This window comes from Arachis hypogaea, chromosome 13 (assembly GCF_003086295.3).
Source record: "Arachis hypogaea cultivar Tifrunner chromosome 13, arahy.Tifrunner.gnm2.J5K5, whole genome shotgun sequence".
Lineage (NCBI taxonomy): Eukaryota > Viridiplantae > Streptophyta > Magnoliopsida > Fabales > Fabaceae > Arachis > Arachis hypogaea.
Window position 1 is genome coordinate 121,714,695 of NC_092048.1, and position 26,829 is coordinate 121,741,523.

Here is a 26,829-nt window from a genome sequence, read left to right on the forward strand (position 1 = left end):
CTTAACTCTTGAGCATATGTGCTTAACCTTTTGCAAAATACGCCCAGTGCACAATAAATATCACGTTTTCTCAAAACATAAAATCTTCCACTATAATAGTGTATAATTTTATTTTAAGGATAATCCTTATTGAATATGATTAAAAATCTAAGTAACCATTAGATCTATCTTTATCAAATTGTATCATTATACAAATAGGTTACTTTTCAAAAATTAGTTTGACGATCAAACATTTTATACTTTTAGGAGGAAGTATATCCTCTATTGAGTGGTATACAATTCTAATAAAAGTAATTGTACTCCCACTCTTTCTTTAAGATTGAATCCCTTTTCTAAAAAGAAGTTTAACCTTTTATCACAGACACTTTGTCATAAGAAGAGTGATAAAAATAATCTTATTATTTCTTTAGGGTAATCAATAAATCTCATTTATTGGACCTAATATCAATTTTATTGTTGTACAATCTCTTAACACATATAAGACATCTCCAAACTCCAATATTCTTGAGTTTCATCTTATGCCTTTTCCATATCTCATATAGGTAAAAAATTGATTTAGTGAGAAATTTGTTAATTTAGCCACATTTCTAAAATGTAGTCTAAATATTTAACAAATAGTGATATTCAACTAAATCAAATTTCATATTTCTTAAACATGATGGAGTACATAGAGTACTAGTATTTATGCACGGAGAGAATCTCATTCTCTATTTAATAGAATATCAATTAGATATTAGAGATTTTACTTTACAACTCTTATAATAAAAATACTCAATATTTTTATTATTGGTCAAACCAACCCTTAAGAGCAATTTTGATTCGCATCCTCAATACTCATGTTGAATTTTTCTAAAAAGATCACAAACCTTAATCATATTAAGGAAAATTTTGTTTGTAACAAAATAAATCTCCAAAAATGCTTGTAAGAACAATTCTCGCTAAAACCATTTGCCTAATGGCATTCCAACTTCTAAAGTTGTTTAATTCAAAATATATCGCCCAATACTCCCACTAGTTTAAATAAAATCTTTGATAGTCATACTATCTTACTTTGGGCACCATACATCTTCTCAAGATGTTTAGTAATAGATAGTGGGGAGATGTCTTTGAAATTAGAACTTATGGTTGTCAAAACAACCAGGTAAAAATAATATTACAAATACTTCAAAAGTTCTGACCATTCCAAAACCAATTTTATTGGAGGATATTATTTTAATAGAATTATCATCTCCATGATAACCCTTTCATATATGAGAACAATTCTTAGATGTTAGCCATTATATTACTTTCAAGTATGCCACACAAAAGGTAGACATATTTAAAAATTTAAAATATGAAAGTAAATTAAGAAATCTATATTTCTATTAAAATTATTTAGAATCATGAATGAGTACCTTGGTTGTCAAGTTGTTACTCATACCTATTCTAAATAAACATGATTAAATTATATCACATATAATTATAATCCCAAATAATTATCTGGTTGTTAGACAATTATTTAACTGAATTATATTTTATACCCCCTAGGTTGTCTAGGTTCAAGTATAAAATTAATTCTCCTTATGCATCATCATATACATCAATAAATTATATCCGTGATTACAAGTCTCCTGGTTATCAGGTCGTTCCTTGTAAACAAGAGATAAATTTATTTTTGACAATATCCTAACTTTTAGGACTTATCTCTATTGTTAGAGAATTTCTACCAGTATTCTTGGATTAAATTTTTATACTCCCAAGTTATCTAGAAAAAATATAAAATTTAATCATTAATACATTAAATGTATACACTGATTATTATCTTGAAATAAAACTCCTGGTTGTCAGGCCGCTCTTTATAATCAAGAACATTAGAAAACTAATTTCTAAAATTATAGTGTTCAAAACACATCAATCAAATCAAAATTTGATTTTTCATGTACTAACATTTAGCTTTAAAAAAATTATCAAATCAAATTTGACCTTTATATATATACTTATATATATAAGAAACAAACAAAAGATATTTTGCATCTTATTCCTTTTATTGTGATCAAAATCACAATAAAATTTAATAAATAAATTGAACCAAATAAAATATTTGATTATAAATATAACTATTATATTTAAAGAATGATAAATTAATCACAATTAAATAATTAAAATAAATTAACTATTAATTTATTAGAAAACCATCTCAATGGAAATAAATACATCACATGCTTAAAAATAATTTGAATTAATCCTATTAAGGAGTATGACCACAATCCAATCAATCATGTATCAAATAATTTGTTATTGGTATTATATTAAAATGTTAATATAATAAGGTCCTTGATTAAATTTAGAGATTTATCATTGTGATAGTGATCATAATATTGAGAGATAAATCTTTTATAATTTAATCTAAATTGTTCTTGGTCATAGGATTATTAAAAAAAAGGACATTAATAATCCGGAAAGATCAATATATATATAATGGTCTTCATTGGATGAATATTAATAGTTCTCATTTATTAAATTATATATATAGATGGTGCATATAGAGATATGACCATTGAACTGACTCATTCTGAAAATTCCTAATGGTTATAATTACCATATATTTGTCAATAGGATATTCTCAAGATGAACATAGTAATAGAGTTTCCTTTGACCTGCGACTGTCATAGTAATTAACAATGTATTTATTATACTTTGATTCCGGACACCTAATACCCTAGGGTGCTAGTTGAATGGATATTGGGTATAATTTAAATACTTGTAGAATTAATGATTAGTCAATAAGGAATCCGTCAACTCTCGGTAAAGAGTTTGAGCTCTATGATTATAATGACTGAGATGAATAAAACCTTGGCCAAGGAGATTGAATGAATGAAGAAATGAGTTTCTTAGGTCATTCACAGTTCATTATAATAATGGTAACAAGTTAGAGTTTGACAATTAAACCATACTCTAAGGGTTAACCAAGAGCTGGAAAGATGGAAGGAATTATACTTTGTTCTTCTGAGGTTCTTAGTAAAAATATATTACTTCATACTATCGGGTCGTTGAGGAGTGTTGTTAGACGCCAATCTTGATTAGTAAATTTAGTATGACTAATTTACTACCCGCTTAGTATTGAACCTATGGGGTCACACACTAACGAGTGTTCTAACCTTTGCTGTAGAATTATTTAATTATTATTTTGATTTGATCAAATAAATAATTATATTAATTCAAATGAAATATTATTATATTCTTTGCTAACACCAAGAATATAATAATAGTATGATAATTGAGAATATTATATGAGATTTGAGAATAATTAGTTATTCTATTTCTAAACTTGAATTCTAAATTTGGATGAGATCCTAACTGATTTTGTTTCAAATTGAGTTATGATATGATTCATAAATTTAAAAGATTCAAGTTTAAAATAACAAGATATGATTTAAATTTGAATTGAGAATCAAATTTAAAATCAGTAACAAATCTCATACTATATATATGTATGCCAAGAGTAGAGAAATGATGAGAAACAGAAGAGAATAACAAGAGTTTTATTCCTTTGCCTCTACACACATAAATGTATGTGAGCGTAATTCTTGGAGAAGAATTTTATGGCGTGCAAAGAGTTGCAAGAGGTTTCTCAATTTAGATCAGATGTCCATTGGTCAAGGAGCTGACAGCAAATGTTAGTCTCGGTGTGGATACGCATAGTGCCTTCGTACCATCGAAGGAGAAAGTGATTTTTTACTAGCGTACATAGGTATGTAGATCTGATCTATATATTATTATTGGAATAAAGTTTAAGCACAAAATAGGTCTTTAGGATTACTTTCTTGTCTTCCGCTGCGTGTTATGAACACATAGTAATCCTTCACTGCACATTCTTAAGATTCTAGACCCATTTGTTATTTGAAATTTTGGCGATAGAAACTCTTGTCTTTTGAGAAAAGCCATTAAATTTTCTGTCAATCATTACCACAGTCTTCATCTTCTGGTTGACAGGTCGTATCACAGCATTGTTGACATACTTATTCAAAGAACCCTGATGGTCTAACTTTTGTTTCCCTTTAGCAATTTTTCACTTCAGTTAATTAGTTTTATTCTCCTTTTCAGCAATTTTCTTTTTTAAATCGGCATTTTCCTTTTCTTTAACTTTGTATTTTTTAAACTCTTTTGTAGCTTCCTTATCAAAAACAGAATTGTACTTTGTGTAATAGTGATGGTGCTATCAGATTCTTTAATTCTCGGCGAAAATTCTAACAGATCTTCACCAGGACAAGGATAAACCGGCTTCTTGTCTCACTCAAAAGCCCTCAAGTCTTTATTTTCACCTTGAACACTAGCCATTGTGGTGTCAATTTCTACCATGTTGACCGACAAGTTAAATGACAAAACATAATTTGAATCAATAGCAAATAGTTTAGTGTCCACCTTCATAGTAGTTTTATCTTCAAACTTCAATCTTCCCTTCTCAATTGGTTTTTGTATCAAATCCCTGAAAAGGACGCAATTATTAATGGTGTGCGAAAATACTTTATGAAACTTATAAAAGTTCTTATTTTTTATTTTTTTAGCCGAAGGCATCTTTTTTCCTTCTGGTAAAATAAACTGCTTATCCTTTAATAAAATCTTAAATATTTGGTCTACCTTGGAAATATCAAAAGATAAGTCTTATTTTCAGTTTTGGAATAAGAAATTTTTTTTTCTTTTCTTTTAACAGACTTCAAAGATTTAAAGACATAATGAGGACTCTCACGTAATTCAGCAATATAAATCTCTTTTTCATCTGAATCACTACTATCGGAAAAATAATCAACATATGCAATCCTTTTAGAATATTTTTTGAAATTCTCTTTTTCTTTTTTAATTTGTTGTGTTACCTCTCAGCCAGTTAAGAAAGATCTAAAGTATGTTGATTAACAAATTTTTTTTCTAACTCCAAATTCTAGCCTATTAGCAGCTATTTTGACAACATCGGTTTCTGAAATCAGAGTAAAACACTTATTTTTTATGTTTTTAAACTGTGCCAAATAAGTGTCCATGGATTCTCCCTCTGCACGTTTGATAGAGAATAAATCCGTAAGACTAACTTTCAATTCACTTCAAAAAAATTGATCACAAAAATCTTCTTCGAACTGCGCCCAAGAATGAATAGAATTTGGTCTCAAGTTGGAGAACCAGTTGAATGCATTTTTGTTAAAAAAGAAGAAAAATATCTCATATTGAGATATTCATTAGAAGTTGCTTCCCCAAGTTCAATAGTATATTGAGCAATATGCTCTATTGTAGACCTATTTTCTTCTCTAGAAACTTAGGATTTTGGAATTTTTCAACCTCTTGGAAGCTCTGTATGTTGGACACATTTAAGAAAAGCTAACACGAAATATAACATATTTAAACAGCTAACATTAAATTCTAAACGTTTTAAAATTTGTTCGACGTTCTTAGTTAGATTATAATGCCCCCTAAGTTGTTTTGCTTAAGTCTTTCCAATATATCATCAACATTTTGACCATGTCTAGACATATAAACATCATAATTAGGAATTATTCCACCATTTTAGTTGACATTATCAAATCTTAAACCATGGTTGTCATTTTCTTCTAAATTTACCACAGTAGCAGTCCTATTAACTTGCATATTTAATTGTTTAGTATTTGTGTTTTCCAAAAAAGGATTTAAAACTGTCACCGTTTGATGAGTTAACATGTTTACTAAATCATGGTGGTTTTCATCCATCTATTGCCTAATGTTTGCTAAAGATCCAATAGTTTGACCAGGTTGATTAACAGACAATGCTCTTGATATGTAAGGAAACACAGGTCTGAAATTTTCTATCCTAGTGGTAGTAGGTGTAGCAGAATTAGATGCATTTTTATTTTCTACATTAGCAGCATGTGGCAAGTTTTGTTGTAATATATGCGAATCTGACACTCCAGAAATAGGTACATTTGACATGACATACGAATTTTGGTAAAGATGATTTTAAAATGTTGAGTAGAGAGGCACATGCAATTCTTGTGTCACCATGGGGGACATACCCAGATGACAAGCCATAAGGCAGCCACCCCACAGTATTTATGTGAGTTGCACTTAACCCTGGATGGACATGGCCAACGCTATCATGCCTCATTAACGAAAAGGTAGGCTCTGTATTTGAAATCACAGAAATATTTTCAAACTTATTTTCTCTAGTCTCATCACTGAAAGTAAAAGAAGAAGCTGTAGATGTATTTGTCATGTCAACTAACGCTGATTTTTTAGTATCTGAAAATACGATTTTACCACTATGTAACCACATGCAAGTTCGAGAACTCCTGATTTTTTCTTTTTGACAAACTACAATCTATTGACAATGTCCCACTGGGCATACCAATTTGTTTAATTCGAATTTGTTATATGTTTAAAGAAAATATGGGTATCTCAATGTTGCAATTGTAACGTTAATAGAAATTAAAAGGAATGAAATAAGTAAATAAACAAAAAAAATATAAGGTGTCAGAGGCAAAATAAATTGCAACAATTAAAACATACAGGAAACTAAAAAAAAGATAAACTTAAAAGAGAAGAACACGTAAAAATAGAGATATTTTTTAATAAAAAATAGAAAAAATAAATTACAGGTGTTTAAATTTAGAGAAATTACTTAAAATTCTAAGTGTTTGGTGATGTCAAGGGTTGAGAACGTTTTGAATTTCTAAATATTTTTCAAACAAGAACTGAACTTCTTTATAATGTTAGCCTAATACTTATTTATAAATTTTCTATGTCAACTGACAATTACACTTTATATACCATTTTCAACCAATTAAATCGTCTATGTAACTATTCTCGCATTCTTTGTCTAGTGTTAATTAAAAACCTTAAAAGTAACTAAAAATAACTAAACTGTCAAATAATAAATATCGTATTATAAATATACGGAGATATCAATATATAATTATTTTTTTATATAATAATATTTTTATCTAACAAAAGAAAATTAATTAATAAATAAATAAATAGTAAAGTTGAATATCATTATAACAACTATTCTCTTATAATAATATCTTGAAAACATAAGAGATATTAGTAAATGACACGTAATAATACGAAAGAATGATGTTATTTGAAAATCAAAATATCTTGTGTTCTTTATTATTACAGGACGAATTTTATGATGCTTATGAATTATTGTTTAAATATTGTCTAATTTATTTTTATAATAAATTTTGATTTTTAAAAATAATTTATTTTTATATTTTTTAAATTAAATATTAATTTTTAATTTTTTTTTTAATAAATAGACATTATATTTTAGACACTATAGCATTTACCTTTTTACAAAATACTAGTTGTAGCAGGGTTAGCCGATTAGGCAAACGCCTATCATTTGATCTATACACGCTGGAATAAGATAGAAACTATAATCGCAATCAAATTAATCATTATTGTTACTCTCTTGCCAAGCATTTTACAGTATATTTGTAACGTAAACAGTTGTAGGAAGTTACTCTAGCGGACGAAAATCGCTCACCATAGTATCTAATAATTTTTCTGAAATATTCGTTCATACCTTTTGGCTTTTGATGTTTAATTATTGAGATTCCATTGAGGATGTAGACAAATTATACGTTTGGTTACTATTTTAAGTTTCGTGTACATCTCACCTTTCAAATCCCAATATACATTTTGAATGGCTACAGCAGGTAAAACGAAACAGTTCAAACTTCCAAATGTAGTAAGCAAATCGAGTTTGATTGAGAAGTGTATGCTATTTATAGTAAGAATGGAACACAACTTATTAAAGTACAATTACGTGATAAACAACAACAAAGGTTCTATGGTGTAGTGGTTAGCACTCTGGACTTTGAATCCAGCGACCTGGGTTCAACTCCCGGTAGGACCTGTTTTAACTTTTCCCCCTTTTTCAAGAATAGAAATAAAATTTAAGATTAAAAAAGGATCACCATAGAGCAGACAGGACAACTAATCAAGTTTTGATTTTGTTAATAAATCATAGAAAACCTCTGGTCTGGATTTAACTTTCATTTTCTCTTAGCAAGTCATAGAAAACTGCTGGCTTTCTGTATTCCGGCATGCAGATGGCCTAGGATCACAACATGCATACAGCACCATATATATATGTATGTTAGTTCTTGATCTCAGAAAATAATGATTAGAAAGCAAGGAACTAACTTTACCTGCATTGCAAATGCCAAGTGAATGAGTGTTGCTTCAGCCCAAGGCTTTCCTATAAATTGAAGACCAATAGGCAAACCCAATTCACTGTATCCAACCTGTGAAATGAAGTTTTTTCTATTACATATAATGATATAAAATGATTTGGACTTGGAGTAGCACTATGTAAAAGGAGAAAGTAATCAATCATTCATACTGGAATAGTCACCGCAGGAAGTCCCAAAAAGTTTCCTGATATGGAATACCGAACAAGTGCAGCTGAAACAAACGGAGCAAATTAATAATATTTACAAATTATATAGTAGTTATTAGCAAATTAAAGCTTAATGTCACGTGTTAATGTACCTGCATTTGGGTAGTCAAAGTCACCAGTCTTTATAGCATCCTCTTGAATTGGGTTTGCAGTGACACTGTATGCATAATAATGCATGCATATCGTTTTAGTTATTGAAAGAAAGCGATTGTGTTTCAATTTTGAAGAAATTAAAGTGCGTGGTTGAGTAACTAACCCTGTTGTTGGTGACACAATGACATCTGCCTCGGCCAATATTTTCTTGTGAAACTGTAACTGCCGATTCCTGTCCATGATTTAGAAATTGTGTGTTTGGTTTTAGTTTGTAATAACCACTTAGTATTACGGGATGATTTAAATTTATTGTTCTTATATATATGACTTATTTATTGTGTTTTTTATTTTTAAAATATATGTCAAATATGTAATGTTGTTGTTATTATTATTATTTTGGTGTTACAACTTATTACATCTTAATAGAAAGTTCATAATTGAATGAACAATTAAATAATTTATTACAGTAGAGATATTACTCATAGAATAAAAAAAAAATATTGACACAAGAAAATAGTACTAATTGTTGAAGCTTGACCAATCTAAAATAGTAGAAAGCACAGACCAAGACTCACCTAATTTTTTGAGCTTTGATATACTCCATGCTGCTGAAAGCACTATAGAAATTAAGTGCTACCCTTGTATCCCATCCTAATTCTGCAAAATTCCTTTAGTAATAATTTTGTGATATCAATAAATTTTCTCTCTGAATCTAGAGGGGACAACAAGGAGAATTCAGGGGATTAAGATTTCATACATACTTTTCTCGAAAGGAATCAAGCGAAGTGGAGCACTCTGATCCGATTGTTAGATAATGTGCTCGGAACATTACTTCTATGTCTGGTATAGTAACATCTACAGTCTAGTATGTTTAAGATAAATATCACTTTGTTTTGTTGTTTCTCATTGAAGGGCTCAGTAATTTTAAAAAAAAAGGGGGTTAAAAGCTATTTTTTCAAAACAAAAAATTTGCATGCAGCACCTCCCAACCATAAAGATCCTGAAGTTTGTTCAAAGCATGAGAGCAGCATCTTCTGATATCATCACTGCAATCATTGAACCACTAATTGAAGGAATTAGTGGTTAAAAAACCAAGCTGATGTTAGAGGAATCCATAGTTTCATTTGTCTAGTTGAATAATCAATCAATATATGCTTACCGTTCCATATTTTGCCAACTTGATGTCAGATATAGACTTTGTCATTGGCAGCAGTGGGAGATTGATCTTGGTGAAAGGTTTGCACAGTAATGTTATATTCATAAAGTTAAAAGAGATTAGGAAGAGGCTAAATTAAATATATACCACATAATCAAACTAAGATGTAAGTTTAAGAAAATAGTTGTTACAGGTATTTTGGATGGCTGATTGGAGGGAATTTCACCAGAGATAGCTGCATAACTGTAAAAGTGAAGCATTAGAAACTGCAAAAGTGATCTTAAAACTTGTTTAAGAAAGAATAACAAACTACTAACGTGATCAATGCATCCTCAACTGTGCCTGCTAGTATTCCCACCATCCCAACTGTCCAGTTTAGAGGAAGAACTCTGAATGCAGTATATCATCATTCTACTAATTCTTTACAATTCTTGCACTATTGCTTAGACATAATCAAACAAAAAACAATACCCACCCGGAATGAGGTACACGACCAAAAGTTGGTTTCAGACCAACAACACCACAAAGAGCTGCAGGAATTCTCACAGATCCTGAAAACAAATGCAAACAATATGGACAGACTTTCTATTTACGGTTATAAGCAATTACCATGCAGAATTTGTTAATCTTTGATGTACAGTCAGTGCAGATATGCAACATACCTGCCCCATCCACACCAAGGGCAACAGGGCATAGCCCTGCAGACACCACAGCAGCAGATCCACTCGAAGAACCTCCAGCGATCTTATTCGAATCGTATGGGTTCCTAGTAGCCCTAATGGAAACAGATAGCATATGCTTTTGTCACCACTCTAATGCAAAGTTCAAAAGACACAAAAGATATGATTATGTAACATAATAATGTTAAAGTAAAACATTGTCCTGTTACCCATAATGCGGATTGATTCCATTAGTTCCAGCCCCTAGTTCTTGCATATTAGTCTTCCCAGAAAGTATGGCGCCACATAACCTTAGCCGCCCGACACAGCAAGCATCATCTGCACAAGGCCTTTCTTTGTGCAACCACTTTGTACCTCCTAAGGAAACCAATTTTCAATGATTCAGGGAATTTCATCCAATATCTATCAGTAGCTAACATTTGTAATGTTGAATACACCATCACCTGTGGTTGGATAGGGCAAGCAATCTATTTCATCCTTGATAGCGACTAGGACTCCATCTAAGACAGAGATAGGTTCCCCTGCAAAAGAAACATACATCTAATGAGTATCAGAGCTCAATTATGCCATTGATCAGATTCTGAATTGTTATAAATACCTCTCTGATATCTAAGAGTTGATTCATCTGCTTGCCTCAGTATATCTTCAGTGTTGTAGTTAATAAAGAATCCCATTTGGAGTTGAGCTTTTGAAGATTCAGCAACAGCAGCTATAAAGCGTTCTGCGACCTTTGCAATGGCAAAGTAAACCATAGATATCTTAAGATCAAAATCAGAAATTTTGAACTTCAGAAAGAATATCTAATATTTCAAATAAAATAATACCATGCGTGGTGTTATATCTCCTGAGCTATAGGCTCTAGAATAATCCATTATTGTCCACCGACAGAATGAAGAATTTTTTCCATTAAGTGCATCATCATCTTCTGATGAAGATGTAGGCAAGCAATCTATTGAAAGCTGAACTTGCTCTTGTGGAGTTAAAGCATGATCTATGCATTTGACTTCTTGTTCTCTGTGGTCTGCAAAAATAAACTGAAATTAACAATATTGTTCTATGGGACTAATTTAATTATGAAAACTTCAACAGAACTCAACAATCCAAATGACATCCATGTCCACCACCACAAAATCGATCATGTAGCAAATCACTTATTATTGTACAAGTGATGGATAGAAAGAAACTTGTGAAAGATATCAAACCTTCAAAGTGATGTAAGGGAACATAGAGGGGTGAATCTTCCAAATCTGCATTTGTAATAAGCTGCAGAAACGGATGATGTTGCTAAGAATTAAATTCATCCTTAATTAATTGGAACAAATTTAAACAAGACGGAACCCAAGCTAATTAAGTGAACGTGGTCTAAACACAAACCTTGTGAAAAAGATTATTCCTCTTGAGTAGATACAATATGGAGGTTCTAAATACTCGAGTTTCCAACAAGAGAGTGAAAATCTTGACTACAATGCCAGTCATGCGTGGTGCTGTAACAGTAATTGAAATTTTGATGATTGTGATTCTGAATTATTAAACGCATTTGCATCACATATTAATTACTGTTAAGAAAGTGAAAAAGGGGTGATGGCACGATAGTAACAAAAAGGAAGAAGAAAGCATAGGAGAAAATGGGCTATGGTGAACCTTTAACATTGTCATGGAAATAGAATTCAGTGCTATGAGGGCCTAAGTTAACATCCTTCACAGGCTTGTAAACCACACGCTTATCTTGGAACAAACCCATATCATCACCTAATTAGTAAAGAAATGGAGATTGTTGGTGTTTGGACACTGGACAGTAACATACAAGAATGGTGACGTGAGAGATGAAAGGAGAGCATCAAGGTGTTATCATATATATATATATATATATATATCAAAAATGATATTAATACACTAAAATTAGTTATCAATATATTTATATATAAATACATGTAGTTTAATTTATTTTTAATATATATTTTATATTAATAACTAATTTTAATATATAAATAATATAATTATTTAAAAAATATTGTTAAAATTAAAATAATATTTTTTGTTGTTAAACAATATTTTTTAAAAACTATTACTTACTCACTTAAAAAAATATTATCAAAATATAAAATAAATATAATTTTAATTTTAAAGAGAGAGAATATTAGAAGTCATTAATTAGGAGCGTCGAACTTGTACGGACGGCCAAAACGGTCAACCTTATAATCCTCGTGCTTTTTTTCCGAAAAGGGGAGAAGTCTCCCGTCTCTCATGAGTCATTACATCCATCTGCATGCTTTATGCTTGCCTGCTTGGCCACTCCATCCGTACGATAGAGATAGATGCAGTTTGAACGTGCGTTCTTCTTTGCCCTTTTCTTTTCTTTTAAAACTATAAATAAATTTAAACAATAAATACTAAACATGTTATTTACATTAAACACACAAAACACAACGAAAATGATAATACTGATTTAATTATCGAAAAACTCTAATGAAATTTAATGAGTTTATATTATACATTTCTTATTATTTTATGCTTCAAGATATTTTATTGTAATTTATTAACTAAATTTTATTCTTTTTTGTTAATTTAGCATAAAATATATAAATTATTTTAGAACGATTATTTTTCTTGTGGTATGACTTGTCTATAGGAATGACAACATGTACTTTATCCGAGGGTACTCAACCTAATCCCACTCGATCGGGTAGGGTTGTCAATCCGATCTGCAATGGGTAGGATAAGGTGCAGTTAGGGTTTTTATGCGGGTTGAATAGGGTGCGGGTTGAATCTCAACCCTACCCGATTAACCTGCACCCTATATATGTATATGTTATATATTTATATAAAGGAGACCACTTTAATAAAGACACTAAAAATGTCTTTTTTTAAAAATGTTTATAAAAGTCAATTCTATTTTAAATTATCATAAAGTTATATAATAATTTTGTATCTCTTTTGTAACGTGCGGGTAAGATTGAATACTTACGGACTAAAAATGAGTAGGATTAGGATTGGGTTATTCTCAACACACGAATAGAGTAGGATTCAATTTATATAAAAATCTCAACTGCCGAATAAAATTAAAGTTGGCTCCAAACTCTACCCAATCTTACCCATTACCACCTCTACTTGTCTAGTCATAATTGAATTTGCTCTCTTTTGCGAGATGAGGTATACGTTGGCGGATAAAAAATATAATGTGTAAATATTTGCAATACACTCAAGTCAATAAAAATAAATATATTAAAATAGTAAAATAATTCAGAACTTAGACTTTGAGATGTAAAAAATATTTATATATAATTTAAGAAGTCTTAAGAATCAACAGTTTTTAATAATTTTGGCCAACAATTAGTTAACATAAATATTAAATTATTTTTAATAAATAAATTTTATTGATTTATATGTATAAATTAATTTATAATAAATATAAGTATAAATGGTATTAATTATGTATGCAAATTTTAGTAAATATATGTACAAATACACAAAATTTTTTAACTTTAATATTAAAATTTTTTAATTTTGACATCGAAATTTTTTAATTTTAGTACCATAAATTTCTTAATTTTAATATTAAAATTTCTTAACTTTGATATCAAAATTTTTTAACTGAAATTTTTCAAAATTCTGGATTTAATATATAGATCGACAATTGATAAAAATATTAACCTTTAATAAAAATATTTATCACAAATCATACAAATTAAATAAGAAGCATCCACCACAAACATCATAGTTATCATAGTAATTTATTCTGGCTTTTTAATCGATCAGGTTTCTAAATTTTATTTACACAAATATTCACATATTATCTAATAATTATACTTACAAGTGTCTACTAAGAAATCAACTTCAAACAGAGTCAAATAATCAAATAAAAATGTGAACCATAAATAATTTTTTCAAACTGCTAACAATTACATGATTTATTAGTTATAACACTGAAAGTTTGTAATAAGATAACCAAGGAATAGAAAAATTTATATACATGAATTATATAAGCTAGTAGCAATAATATTCAAAAGATAAAAAATGCATAAACTATATAATTGTAATAGCTCAATGCAAATCTGTAGACAATAGTAGCATCACGAATCGGCACAAATCAAATGTGCAAAGCAGCAAGGTCAGAAGTGCAAAAGCAACATGGTCTAAAATACACAAGCAGACACAGTCACGACATGAACTAGCAACAACACTGGGACTGGGTCATCATTGGTCAAGATTCACGAGCCCCTGACAAATGCAGAAGCAGAGAACCAGAAGTTCAGAACTACTAAACAGAGAGAAAGAATAACACCAATAACCAGGAAGCACCGGATCACGACGGAAGAGAAGAGGAGAGAGGAGATTGAATTCATATATTTAAGCCCATAAATTATACTATAATTTAAGCCACAACGTACTTAAGTAGTCATGACCTTTGTAGAATCAAGTCTTTGAGCCAACTAATTGAGTAATTTGAAAGCTATTTTAGAGACTAATATAGTCATTTAACAACTCACTATAAGACAAAAGTAAAACTTGAAATCTATTCGTATATAGAATTTAGAAACTCCAATTAAGGACAAATGCATACCTGAAACGTTTTCATTATTATGATTCCGATATCATAAAACTCTCCTTGTCACCTCCAATATACCAAGTCACTTCTTCCTTACAAAATGTTGAAACAGGGACCGAACTTTGTTGCCAGTTGTAGGGTGGTAAGCGAGAAAGTTTGTCCCGTCTCGCCAAAAGTTTGTCTTTTGGCTGTGTTTGTTTACAGAGATAGAACACTGAGACATGGACATTGAGACATAAAATCATGATAGAGAAGACATGGACAGAGACAGTGTGTCCAGAGATACTAAATTAGTGTATTTTATGTCTATCCTGACAGAAAGGACACGGGAACACTAACAAGGACACAATTTATTTTTTATTTTTTTCGTTATTTTTATTAATTTTTTATAATTATATTTTTTTATTATTATATTTTTTATCTCAAATTTTTTTAATAAAAAAATGAGAATAAATTAGATTTTCATAATTTGTTCTAGTTTATCACCAAACAGAATACAAGAATACAAAATTTTGTGACTTTGTTCGTCAGTATCTTGTCATGTCCTGTTCTCAGTGTCTTGTCTTGTCTTAGTGAAGCGGTTCTAAAATTCCACTCTATCGACGAGTTGGCGGGTTAAAATTTTTTTTTACTATTAACTATTAAATAATATATATAATTTCACAACTATTTTAATAAATTTATAATTTCTAAAGGTATAAAAAAATTATAATTTTTACATTCACAACTATTAAAGTTTTTGTAATTATAAATATTGTCTTCAAAGCAAAATAAACATAATCCAAAACACTCAATTCTCATATTCATTCTCTTGTAAATCAATAACATCATTGGAAACAACTCCTAAAGAATAAAGTATTGCAAAAAAAATTGGGGAGAAGTTGGGTTTTGACCAAAAAAATTACAAAAAATACCCCCTAACAAAAAAAATACTAAACCCGCCTGGAAAGCCCGCCATGCCCCGCCAAAATTCGCTAAAGCCCGCGGTTTAAGCGGTGCGGATTATGTGGGTTTTTGCTATGTAGCGATTCCAAATTTTCAACCCGACCCACCTTTTCTAGGAGGTTACGCAGGTCGACCCAACGGGTTTAGGCCTGTTTGCCACTCCTTATAAATGCTCTAACACTAAAAAAAAACAGAAAAAATACTAGAAGATCATTAGAATTTATTATTTTTATTTATCAATTAATTATCAATATTTAAAAATATGAAATAAAGTATATTGTTAGATTATTAAATTTAAAAAATCAGACTAAAAAAATTAAATTAATAATTAAAAATAATAAATTTTGATAATTTTTAATATTTTTTAAAAAAATGAATAAATTATCAACCTTTTTATTAGAATTGATTACGCTGAATTTTTTTTATTTTCAATCTGATAAATTAAAGTTTAATTTATTATAAATTAAAATTTAATTTAAAAGTTTGTTACTGCTAAATTTCTACTTATATAAAATAAAATTTAAATTTTTTAATATTTATTTAAATAAATAAATGAATTAACGGTTAAACCTACCAAGTTAGTTCATTTGTTGGATTCTATTTATACAGGACTGTCGGTATCTCTAAGGTCTACTGCATGAGGCTTCTAATAATCTAGTGGATACGGATAACATATGGACCAGTAACAATAAGTTCTTCAGCCACTTATAATGGCCGCCATAAATAGTGTACAGCCGAGAAGCTTCTAGTTAACTGTATGCTTCGTAGGACCAATCCTAATCGGGCTTTCTAGAAAGAATTAGGAAATATTTGTTGTCAGATATTTATTAGGGTTAACGAAGTAGTTCAATGCTTCTTTCATATTTATTTATTAAATGAATAATAACATATTTATGTCTTTTTATTAATAGATTTAATTAAATTGATATAATATAATAAAAATTAATTATAATTAATATTATTTTAAATTTTATTATTTAATTTAATTAGATTTAGTTTATAAAAAAATTTAGATATATAATATTTATTATTTTTTATTATTTATTATTAATTTTACAACTAAAATATATCATATATCACCTCCTCATTATAATTAAAATCAATTTTTTTTTTAATTTAAAAATTTTCTCCTTTTTTCTTTCTTTTTATTTATCTTATTTCATTCTATTTCTCTTATATATTATTATCAATGACCAATTACAAATTTAACAATTAAAATATACACCATGATATTCTCTAATTACATTTAAATAAAATTAAAATTAAAATATTAAAATTGAAATATAACTATATTATATATTATATATTACTAATTAATTTAATAACCAAAATATCTCACATGCTTTTTTATTAAAATTGAGAAAAAATAATTTTCTTCAAAATTAATAAACTCTCTTCCTACATTCTCTTATCTATTTCTCTTTTTTCTCTACCATTTTCACTCTATATATAATTTATATTTTATATTAATAATTTAATAAATCAAAATATGTCACCAGATATTTTTTCATTACAATTAAAATAAATTTTTTCTTTTAAAATTAACAAACTTCCTCTGTCATTCTTCTTTTTTATCTTTCTCTCTCTTTTCTTTCATTTTCTATTTTTCTCTACCTTTTTATTTTACAAAAAATAAAATTAACAAAATAATATAATTTAAATAAAAAATATTATTATTATATACATATTTTTTAGTTTTTTTATTTAATTTTAAATTTTTACTGCTTGTCTTTTCAATTTATATTTTTACTTTTTTTTTAAATATTTATTATATATAATTTGGAGATAATATTAATGTTGTGATTAAAATTTAGAATCAAGATTAAGTTATTTAAAAAAAAATTGGGTTAATCTTATAACTTTTAATATAAAATTTTGTATACTAATATCTAATTATATTTTTATATACCTAGAGAAAAAAATTATTTTTAAATAACAAGTATAAAAATTAATTATTTTATTTTGTATAACAGACTTAATACCTAATTAAATGTAAAAGTATACACGTTAAATTCTTTTAAATTTTAGATAAAGAATGTTAAAATTAATTATTAGTAAAAAAATTAAACTCTTTCACATGAAAATAATAACTAAAAATCGTATTATTTGACTTTTTTATCTACGGAGATCCAATCTTCTTAATTGATGGGCACTTTTGTTTCCTACTATATTTTTATAAAAATAGTTTAATTCTATAAATATTTGTGCCAAAATCTATAATATCAAAATAAAATAAACTTAATTTTAAAAGATATATATTTTCGTAGTATTATTACAGATAAAAAATACTAATTACTCTTACTAAATTTGAGCGACATGTTGTCATCCAATCATGCTTACAAGGATCGCAATTCGTAAACAAGTTCCTAAACTTGGCTAAAATAATTTATTTTCTAAACACTTTAGGAATTTGTGTAGATTCTTAAAACAAAAAATTAATTAATAGATAAAAGAAGGGGCACTCACCATAAAAGAATTATCTTTCAAATTTTGAAATACTAAAAATATTTATATTTTACTTTATTTAATATTCAAAAAGATATCTGAACATATTTTTATTTTTTAAGATGATATATTGTAATTCATATTTGAATAATAGATATTTTAGAGTAATTTTTTATAGGCTAAACTATTATTTTAGCCCTCAATGTTTAGTCCAAATTTTAATTTGGTCTCTAACACTTTAGACATTTTATTTTAGTCCCAAAAATTTTCAAATATCTTCTTTCAATCTTAAAAAATTTTTAAACGGGTACAATGTTGTTTTACCATTAAATTTGACACAAACAATTCACATATTGAAAAAACTAATAGCATTTGATTTGAGTAAGTAAAATCAATGAACCAATGATTATTAATATAAAAGTTTTTCTTTAATTTTGAATCATTGATGATTGATTGTTAGAATTTAGAGTTTTATACGATAAGAAAATTGAGAAAAAAAATATTACAAGAAAATTTTAATTATATTTTTTTAACACATGAAAAAAGATATGATTTAGTTAATAACATTATTAATGGCCATGTCACTCAACCGTAAGACCATATTAAACTTGTTTAAAACTTTTTGAGACTGAAATAAAACATTTAAAACGTTAAAAGACCAAATTAAAATTCGGTCCAAACGTTGAAAACAAAAATAATACCTTACCCAATTTTTATAAGAGTTTAATAGGATGAGTTTCAATTATTTAAATTGATAAATTTAGAAGAGTTTAATTGTTATAAAAAATAATAATAATGACATCTTATCAGATTAGGGTAGATCAACTTAATTGGATATCAGTATTTTTTTAAAAAAATGTATACTTAATACTTCAAAAATTTAAATCATATAGGAACCCTGTTCCACTTTTTACATAGCAAAACTTGATAACTAGTTAACTACAGATCAGGAATATCATCCAAGGACACAAGTCCTTCCAATTCTTAGTTTCCATAATCGGTGTGGTTTATCTTTGTATTGGTGAATAAAATTAATACCCATCTTACTTACAGACAGAAGTGTAAAGTGTTAAAGTGTTACAATTTAAAGAGGACGACGACAACAACAACAACAAAGACTTATCCCAGTAGGTAGCATCAGCTGTTACAATTTAAAGAAATATACACAAAAGCTCAGTCATGCTATAAAGTATAAACACCAATTGAATGAGTAAGCTACGAGCTCGATAAAACCTTTGTTAAGGTACTTTGTAGCAATGATACTGAATCAATAGCTGATTTTGTAAGCCAGCTTATGCCCACTTTTAGCCTATGTTGATCTGTTGGTAGCCTCATTAAATATGCTATCTTCCTCGCTGCAAAAACATACAAACACTTAATTTTTATATCTCCGCATGGTAATAAGCATAATGAAGAATGGCAGTGGCGTCAAACTTACCAGTATGGCCAACAGGTCCTTCTAAGGTTAGCCCCTCAACAAAACTTGGAGAGATGGCAGCATCATTTCTTCCCAGCGTCATCATCTCACCTAAATTCTGAAACCTAGCCCACCAAATTAGCAAGAAATGGTGTTAGAAATGTGCAAAGTACTTAATACTTTGCAAACATCAGAAGCAAATTTCTGAATGCAATAAAACCTAAATGGCAGAAGCGGGCGGCCGTTGATTGCAGCCCACAGATTCCAACCAGTAAAGTCCGCTTGCTGAAATGCAACCTGCAAGGTAGAGGGGGGAAAATAATTAAACACGATGATATATGATATGTCCTCAAAACTTAGATATCTGTCTATTATCATTGTGCTTTACTGCCAATACATAGGATATGCAGCAACCGTAATACCTGTGCAGTGGCTGGAAGGATCCTTCCCTTTGAATCCCTTAATGCAGAAGAGTCCCCAAGAGCAAATATCCGTGGATGACCCTTTACACGAAGAGTTTCATCTGTTTCCGCTTGACCCCGGGCATTAAGTGGAAGTACATATGGTGCATCTGAAGGCTCAAGCTGATCAAGAGGAGGCTTAGATCCAACAGTCCAAAGGACCAGATCGGCTTCAATGATTTTACTTTCCATTCCTCTTTCAGCAGGCTGCAGCTCCAATATATATCTCTCAAAACCATTTGCTGCTTCAATGCTACTTTCATCTAGCCCTGTTGGCGGATCTTTAGACCCCAATTCACTCACCCTCCGAATACAGCGGACAAAATAACCCAACAAAAGTTCAACGCTCCGGGAGGAAAGAACCTAGCATCCATAGCATAAAGCATCATTTCAAAAACTATAAGCAATGCTTGCAATAACATTGGTCATGGAACTAGAAGAGTAAAAGAGAATGGTTGTTAACAGACGTAGCTTCCATAGTTGAAGAAATAGGTTAATTGCATGCTGCAATTAAACTCACTAGACAATTAACATTGTATTTAACTTACAAAGTTATAAATAAGATTATAAATGATTTAATATGACCCATTTAACCCATTCAACCAATAAAAGAACCATTGAAATAGGGCTGTAGATATCATATTCTCACTGCCTAACAACAGAAGGTAATACAACGTCAACATCTTAGTATCTTACTGGACCAGCACCAAATTGCATGGCATTCTGAGTCATAAAAAATAGATATTCATATTCCAACTTCCGATAAAAATGCAAATTTTCAGCTTAACAACTTACTTTCAGTGCAGCTTCCCGATTGCCAGGTGGGGCATTTGGACAGATAATTGTGTCGACATTAATTGCGCTCACAATTCCTTTATTCTGTAACCGTTCTGCTATTGTCGCAGCTAATTCAACTCCAGAATAACCACAACCAACAACAGCCACACTAATTTGAAAGTCCTTACCGAAGGTCTTTCTCTCTAATGTTGTCAATTTATTGTTAACTTTCTGCACAAGAACACCAGCATGTAATAGTAAAATCAATATTGTGAAAAAAAATTGCAACAAATAGATGGAGTCTATTAGTGATGGGATCTTAAATAATTGATCCACCATGTATGTACTCACACGAGCATCCTCCAGTGTTGAGAATGGAAAGGCATATTCTGCTGCTCCTGGTACAACATCCAGTTTAGTTTCAGCTCCCAATGAGAGAACCAGCCTGGCTGTCCAGTGAGAAGAAATGGAAAAGTTCAAATCAACAAAAAGAATTTAGTTCATAGCAAGTGCAAGCAATACCTAAATCGGTGCATTTTCTTTTTACGGATGATATAGATACACAAGAAAACATTTCAGGACCTTGATTATGAAACCTACTCAGCAAAGGGGCAACAAAAGCATGTCCGCTTGGAGAGAATGGATGAAATATAAAAATAGAAGGCTGCCAATAATTTACTCATTGAGGAAACTAGGATATTGCGCATAACAAAGAGCCAGGAATACATATCAGCATAAGCATTGACCATACAGAATAGTTGCCAGGATGTATTGAAGTTCTTAAACAGTTTAGATCGTACCAATCATACTCAATAAGAAGCCCACTTTCAAGATGAACAGTTCCTCCACAACTAGATGCTTTGGATTCATTCGTTCTCCAATTGTCGGAGGGATGCAAACATTTCACTCTGTCTTTTAAGAACACTACACTGGTGTTTACCAGCAAATCTGTGAAGCGAGGAGCTATTTCCCATTCGTCCACTTCTGTATTTCATAATGCAATAATGTAATTCTGCCAAATCATCTTAGAAATAATAAAAGAAAAAGAAAAAAGGAGTACAATTTGGCTCAGACAGAATACAGCATACCTCCGGATAGAAGCTCATACAACAATGGTTTAAAAACAAAACGTTCAGACTGGTCGACAAGAACTATCTGTTTCACATCCAATAAAGACAACGTTTGAATCAAAACTTGTACAAGCAAACAATATGTAGGGTGGAATCAGTGTACAGTTGCGTAAGAATTTGTTAGTTGTTAACCTGAGGTGTTTTATCGTCAGGCCATTCAAGCGATTCAAGCCTGAGAGCAGTATACAAACCACCAAATCCACCGCCTAATATGCAAACCCTAGGTCTCTGCATGCAAGCAAGCAATTTGAACATGTAATAGTAATGATGATAGCTGCATGTATATCAGAATGAAAGGAGGAAAACTGACCTTGGAATCGGACCACACGAAATTGGCGGGGGATTGTTCGGATTCGGAAACGGTGTCGGCAACGCCACCAGCGTTGGCAGCAGAAGAGGAGCATCGTAAGCGGAAAGGGTTGGGGGGAGAATTGGCGAATATCTTGGAAGTGGTTGTTGCCCTGAATCTTGGGAATCGATTGGTCCATTGGCGTGTGGCAGCGCGGTTAAGAGCGACGAGTGTGGAGGTAGCAGATGCAGTTAAAGCAATGCGTGACATTATCTCTTGTTTTCTCAAGTTAGTAGCAAGCGATTATGATTTTGGAGAAGAAGAGCGAAGCTTATGCGTAATGCGTATATGGTTGTTCTGCTTCCACGCTCGTTAGCTGTTACTACTTACTATAGCCTCTGATAGTACCACCAACCACTACTCCCCACTTCCCCCTACTTCTTCCTAATCTGTTTTTGGTCTATTTTGGTGGTCGTCGTAAAAATGGGCTAAAGCCCAAAAGTAAAGCCAATGCCCTTATTAAGTGTCCCTTTTAATGGGCTCCTGCCCCGTTAGTATACCAAAAACAAATATCCTTTTTAATTCATCTTTTTATAAATTTAAAATAAATAATAATAAATTTGAGATTAATAAATATATTAAGGATTGAGATTCAGTTATTTTTATGTGAAGTTAATAGTTGAAAACTATTATATAATTTGATAAATTTAACAAAATTATAATTTAACTATTCTCGATTATCAATTTCACAAGACAATTGTACATAAAATTTCACCATATATTATACTAAAATTAAGGATTCAACTCTTATAGTTAATAAAATAAATTTTTATAGATTATATATGATAAAGAACATTTAAAAAAATTATAATCAACTCTCTCTTCTCTCTTGTATATATATATTATATATAGTATAATTAAAAAAATCATAAAAAACATAAATACACGAAAATAAACGATCTTTCTATTATTTTTGTATATTTTTGATAAAAAAATTTTTTATATTTTTTTATTTTTAAATTAATTTCTTTTATTATTAAAAGTAAAAAAATATACAACAACGATACGATATTTTTTAAAATAAATAAAATAAAGGATAATTTATATAAATAAAATAAATAAGGCTCAAAATTACACAGGTATCTTAAATATAATTTGAATATATACTTTATTTTAAACATATTTATATAAATCGAATAAAATTAAATTAATTTACATTAAATACATATAAATCGAATCAAACAGCAACAACAAAACCTTGTCCCATTAAGTGGGGTCGGCTACATGAATCAAACGATGTCATTGTGCTCTGTCATGTATCATGTCTACAGAGAGACCATTTACATGTAGATCTCATTTGACCACCTCATGGATGGTCTTCTTAAGTCTTTATCTACCTTTCACCCTTTGTCCATCTTCCATCTCATCCACCCTCCTGACTGAATGTTCTATCGGTTTTCTTCTCACATGTCCAAACCACCTGAGACACGATTCAACCATCTTTTTCACAATGGGTGCTACTCCAACTCTCTCCCTTATTTATTCATTCCTTATTTTATCCACTCATCCATCTCAACATCTTCATATATAAATCAAATCAACTTAATTTAATTTATTACTGATAACATATATATAAATTAAATTAATCTAATTCGATTTACTAAGAAAATATAAAATGGTACATGGAATGAACTGATTTCCTATTCAATTTGGAACTTTAAGGACGACCTATTCTAAGTCAGCTGGCATCTATTTTTAAACCTGGTTCATCCTAAAAAGACCAAAATGACATTGACCAAGAAGCAGCTATCTATGTTAGTATACCAATATGATAAAAATAGTTTGAAGTCACAGAAAAAAATAAAAAATAAAAGATTTAATTACTTTATTAGTTTTTATAATTTTATGAAATTTTTAATTAGGTTCTTATACTTTTTTTTTAATTGAGTTTTTGTATCGATTTTTTTTAATTGAGTCCTACACTTTTTTTTTTCTTTTATTTGGATTTCTGCACCAATTTTTTTTTAGTTAAGTCCTTATAAAATTAAGCCAATTACTACTAAGAGGGACCTAATTAAAAAAAATTTAGTGCAGAGACCTAATGATACGAATTTGTATCAAGCACTAGAGAGAATTAGAGATAATCAGAGAGAATAGAAGAGAAATCCCTAGAATTAGGGCCAAAGAGAGAAAGTAGAGTTTCCAATTACACCATGTCTCCCTCCATTATTACATCATATTCCTATTTATAGTATAATTCTCTAATTGGACTAGCCCAATACTAATTGTATCATTACCCTACCCTTCAAAATAACCTTGTCCTCAAGGTTGCGGAAAAAAAATTATAAATCCTAGTAAAAATTATAAAAACTAATTACAAGTAATACAAAAATATTTCTAATCCTGAAATAAAATTGTCTATGCTACTGCTAACAAAAAAAAAAAAAATTTAACCACCAGGATCCCATTGAAAAAAATTTTGTTCAGTCCACAACCAACAAAATAGAACTGCTGTAGAAATCTGAAAATAGACCAAAAAAATTGAAATCCTTAGAATTGGGCTTGAAGTCATTATACCATCCATCACATGCTGATTTTGGGCTTCAGAAATTAAAATTTGGCCTGGCCCACAATAGAAGCCCAACTCATTGATAGGCTTCAGCATCTCTTCCTCATTCTCATGGAAGAAGAGAAGCGCGTTGTTGTTTCTTTGTCTCGGAGGTGCACCCGCCGCCGCCCCCGCGTCCCACCCGCCGCCACCGACCGTCGCGAGCTCGCGTGGAGAAGCCGGCACTGCCTTCCAGCTCCCGTTTCTTTGCTGTCCGCTGTTCTCTGTTTGCATGGAGGAACCGGCACTGCCTTCCATGTCCCTTCGCCACTGCCCGCCATCGCAATTGCTTCCTCCCCCGCGATCCCAAGGGAAGACAGCCACCAGGAGTGTTGGTGGATTAGCCCCGATTGGAGAGACTCGACGGAACCCCGGAACTTTGCGATCTCTGCCACTCCGTCCCGACTCTCTGGAACCAGTCGCCGACGCCGCGTCGTGAGAGACCGTCGACAAATTCGGCGCAGCCTGCGCTCCTCGCGTCTCCGTTGTAGAGGTGCCGCAACGGTTGTTCAGATTGGTAACGTCATCGTCATCCATCGTCGCTGCTCCGTCAATCCCTGCTTTCGCGAGTGTCCGCTCTCCTTTTGCGATGGCACCGTCCTCGGCGCCGCTGCCTCGGAGTAGAACTGCAGCCTCGCCGGTGCTGGTGGTTGGTGCCAGGCCAACCGCTGCATCTGGAAATGCGTAAAGTGGCTTTGGCTGTGGTCGATTCACCCCCTCTGCCTCTGTGTGCTCTAGAATTAGAGGTATTGGAATTGAATTTGGAAATCTTGCTTGATCTGAAATTGCTGTTGATTCCTGTTGTTGTTCTGGTTGGAAATCAAATTTGAAATCTGATTGTTCTTCATTGGCCAAATCGCTTGCTTCTGCTTCCTTTTCTGCATCGATGATATTTGAATTTAGGAAAGAATTTCGCTGCTGTTGCTGAAATTGTGTTATTGCTTTGTAATTACAAATTGACAATGAGGACTGCTGAATTATTGCTTGATCTGGATTTTCTGTTGATTTTGCTTGTTGTTGCTGTGGTTGGACTAGGAAACAGAAATCTGATTCTTCTGCTTCTTCTTCCACTTTTGTGTGAACTGGAGTCATGGTGAATTCTGGAAAATTGGTTGCTGCATTCTCCAATGCTGCCTTCTCATAATCTGATGCTAAATTCTGAAATTGCAGAGCCGTAAGTGTAGAATTGTTTGCTTCTAGAGCTGTTGAATCATTGTTGAGTGGTGGAAAAGCTGAGGTTGATTTGGCTTGAATCTGGCATATTGGAGACTGTTGGAATCGTTGATGATTTCGCAAGGTTGCACAAATTTTGGTGCAAGTTGCCTGAATATGTGCAAGTATCTTGGATCCATTTTCATAATTTGAATTCAAGCGATCTAAGTTAGTTTGAATCTGCTCCCAAATTGCATCCTCCGAGGAATTTGGCATGGTGTTCAATGAAAGCACCATTTGATACGAATTTGTATCAAGCACTAGAGAGAATTAGAGATAATCAGAGAGAATAGAAGAGAAATCCCTAGAATTAGGGCCAAAGAGAGAAAGTAGAGTTTCCAATTACACCATGCCTCCCTCCATTATTACATCATATTCCTATTTATAGTATAATTCTCTAATTGGGCTAGCCCAATACTAATTGTATCACCTAATTAAAAGAAAAAAAATATAGGGATCTAATTGAAAATTTCGCGAAACTATAGGGACTAACAGAATAATTAAACCAAAATAAAATAAAATAATTTTTTTTATACATAAAAAAATTGAATTAAATAAAAAATTCTTAATAATCATTTTAAAACTTTTTTGTGTAAGAAAAAAATTTAATTTTTCAACACCAAAAAATTTAAAAGTTATTATTAAGAATTTTTTTGGCATATAATT

The 26,829-nt window shown here is 30.6% G+C and overlaps 2 protein-coding genes and 1 non-coding gene across 5 annotated transcripts; 1 reads left to right on the plus strand and 2 right to left on the minus strand.

Moving 5' to 3' along the window:
- Positions 1 to 7,688: 7,688 nt before the first annotated feature.
- On the minus strand, positions 7,689 to 12,158 carry LOC112733031 (fatty acid amide hydrolase-like). 2 transcript variants are annotated; one of them, XM_072212415.1, is made up of 21 exons: positions 11,975 to 12,158; positions 11,708 to 11,817; positions 11,536 to 11,596; positions 11,158 to 11,354; positions 10,932 to 11,061; positions 10,777 to 10,854; positions 10,543 to 10,690; positions 10,316 to 10,428; positions 10,129 to 10,204; positions 9,971 to 10,042; positions 9,845 to 9,896; positions 9,657 to 9,722; positions 9,480 to 9,560; positions 9,259 to 9,359; positions 9,073 to 9,165; positions 8,661 to 8,729; positions 8,497 to 8,561; positions 8,348 to 8,409; positions 8,154 to 8,249; positions 7,978 to 8,059; positions 7,689 to 7,874 (listed from the first exon to the last, which is right to left on the minus strand). In XM_072212415.1, the coding sequence occupies exons 1-20, from the start codon at positions 12,072 to 12,074 to the stop codon at positions 7,991 to 7,993; spliced, it is 1,839 nt and encodes a 612-aa protein (XP_072068516.1). In that variant the 5' UTR covers positions 12,075 to 12,158; the 3' UTR covers positions 7,689 to 7,874; positions 7,978 to 7,990. The 2 variants fall into 2 exon arrangements, with proteins under 2 accessions (XP_072068516.1, XP_025637667.1); XM_025781882.3 differs by having other exon boundaries at positions 7,689 to 8,059.
- On the plus strand, positions 7,787 to 7,858 carry TRNAQ-UUG (transfer RNA glutamine (anticodon UUG)). Its single transcript has one exon. It is a non-coding gene; the product is annotated as a tRNA-Gln (tRNA).
- Positions 12,159 to 19,257: 7,099 nt separating the features above from the next.
- On the minus strand, positions 19,258 to 22,840 carry LOC112733033 (alternative NAD(P)H-ubiquinone oxidoreductase C1, chloroplastic/mitochondrial). Of its 2 annotated transcripts, XM_025781884.2 has the most exons (11): positions 22,365 to 22,840; positions 22,187 to 22,282; positions 22,013 to 22,079; positions 21,725 to 21,908; positions 21,276 to 21,369; positions 20,943 to 21,155; positions 20,109 to 20,510; positions 19,907 to 19,983; positions 19,708 to 19,811; positions 19,503 to 19,624; positions 19,258 to 19,410 (listed from the first exon to the last, which is right to left on the minus strand). In XM_025781884.2, exons 1-11 carry the CDS (start codon positions 22,611 to 22,613, stop codon positions 19,354 to 19,356), a joined length of 1,665 nt encoding a protein of 554 aa, XP_025637669.1. In that variant the 5' UTR covers positions 22,614 to 22,840; the 3' UTR covers positions 19,258 to 19,353. The 2 variants fall into 2 exon arrangements, with proteins under 2 accessions (XP_025637669.1, XP_025637670.1); XM_025781885.2 differs by having other exon boundaries at positions 19,258 to 19,624.
- Positions 22,841 to 26,829: the final 3,989 nt, after the last annotated feature.

What these genes read in the sequence shown, in the direction of transcription:
- LOC112733031 (XM_072212415.1), bottom strand. Translation starts at nt 12,074, where the DNA reads ATGGGTTTGTTCCAAGATAAGCGTGTGGTTTACAAGCCTGTGAAGGAT. An exon ending in TCCCTTACATCACTTTGAAG is followed by an intron (nt 11,355 to 11,535) that starts GTTTGATATCTT and finishes TTATTTTTGCAG; the next exon opens with ACCACAGAGAACAAGAAGTC. An exon ending in GTTGAGGATGCATTGATCAC is followed by an intron (nt 9,897 to 9,970) that starts GTTAGTAGTTTG and finishes TCACTTTTACAG; the next exon opens with TTATGCAGCTATCTCTGGTG.
- LOC112733033 (XM_025781884.2), bottom strand. Translation starts at nt 22,613, where the DNA reads ATGTCACGCATTGCTTTAACTGCATCTGCTACCTCCACACTCGTCGCT. An exon ending in CTTCTTATTGAGTATGATTG is followed by an intron (nt 21,370 to 21,724) that starts GTACGATCTAAA and finishes CTGGACAGCCAG; the next exon opens with GCTGGTTCTCTCATTGGGAG. An exon ending in ATCGGGAAGCTGCACTGAAA is followed by an intron (nt 20,511 to 20,942) that starts GTAAGTTGTTAA and finishes TATGGATGCTAG; the next exon opens with GTTCTTTCCTCCCGGAGCGT.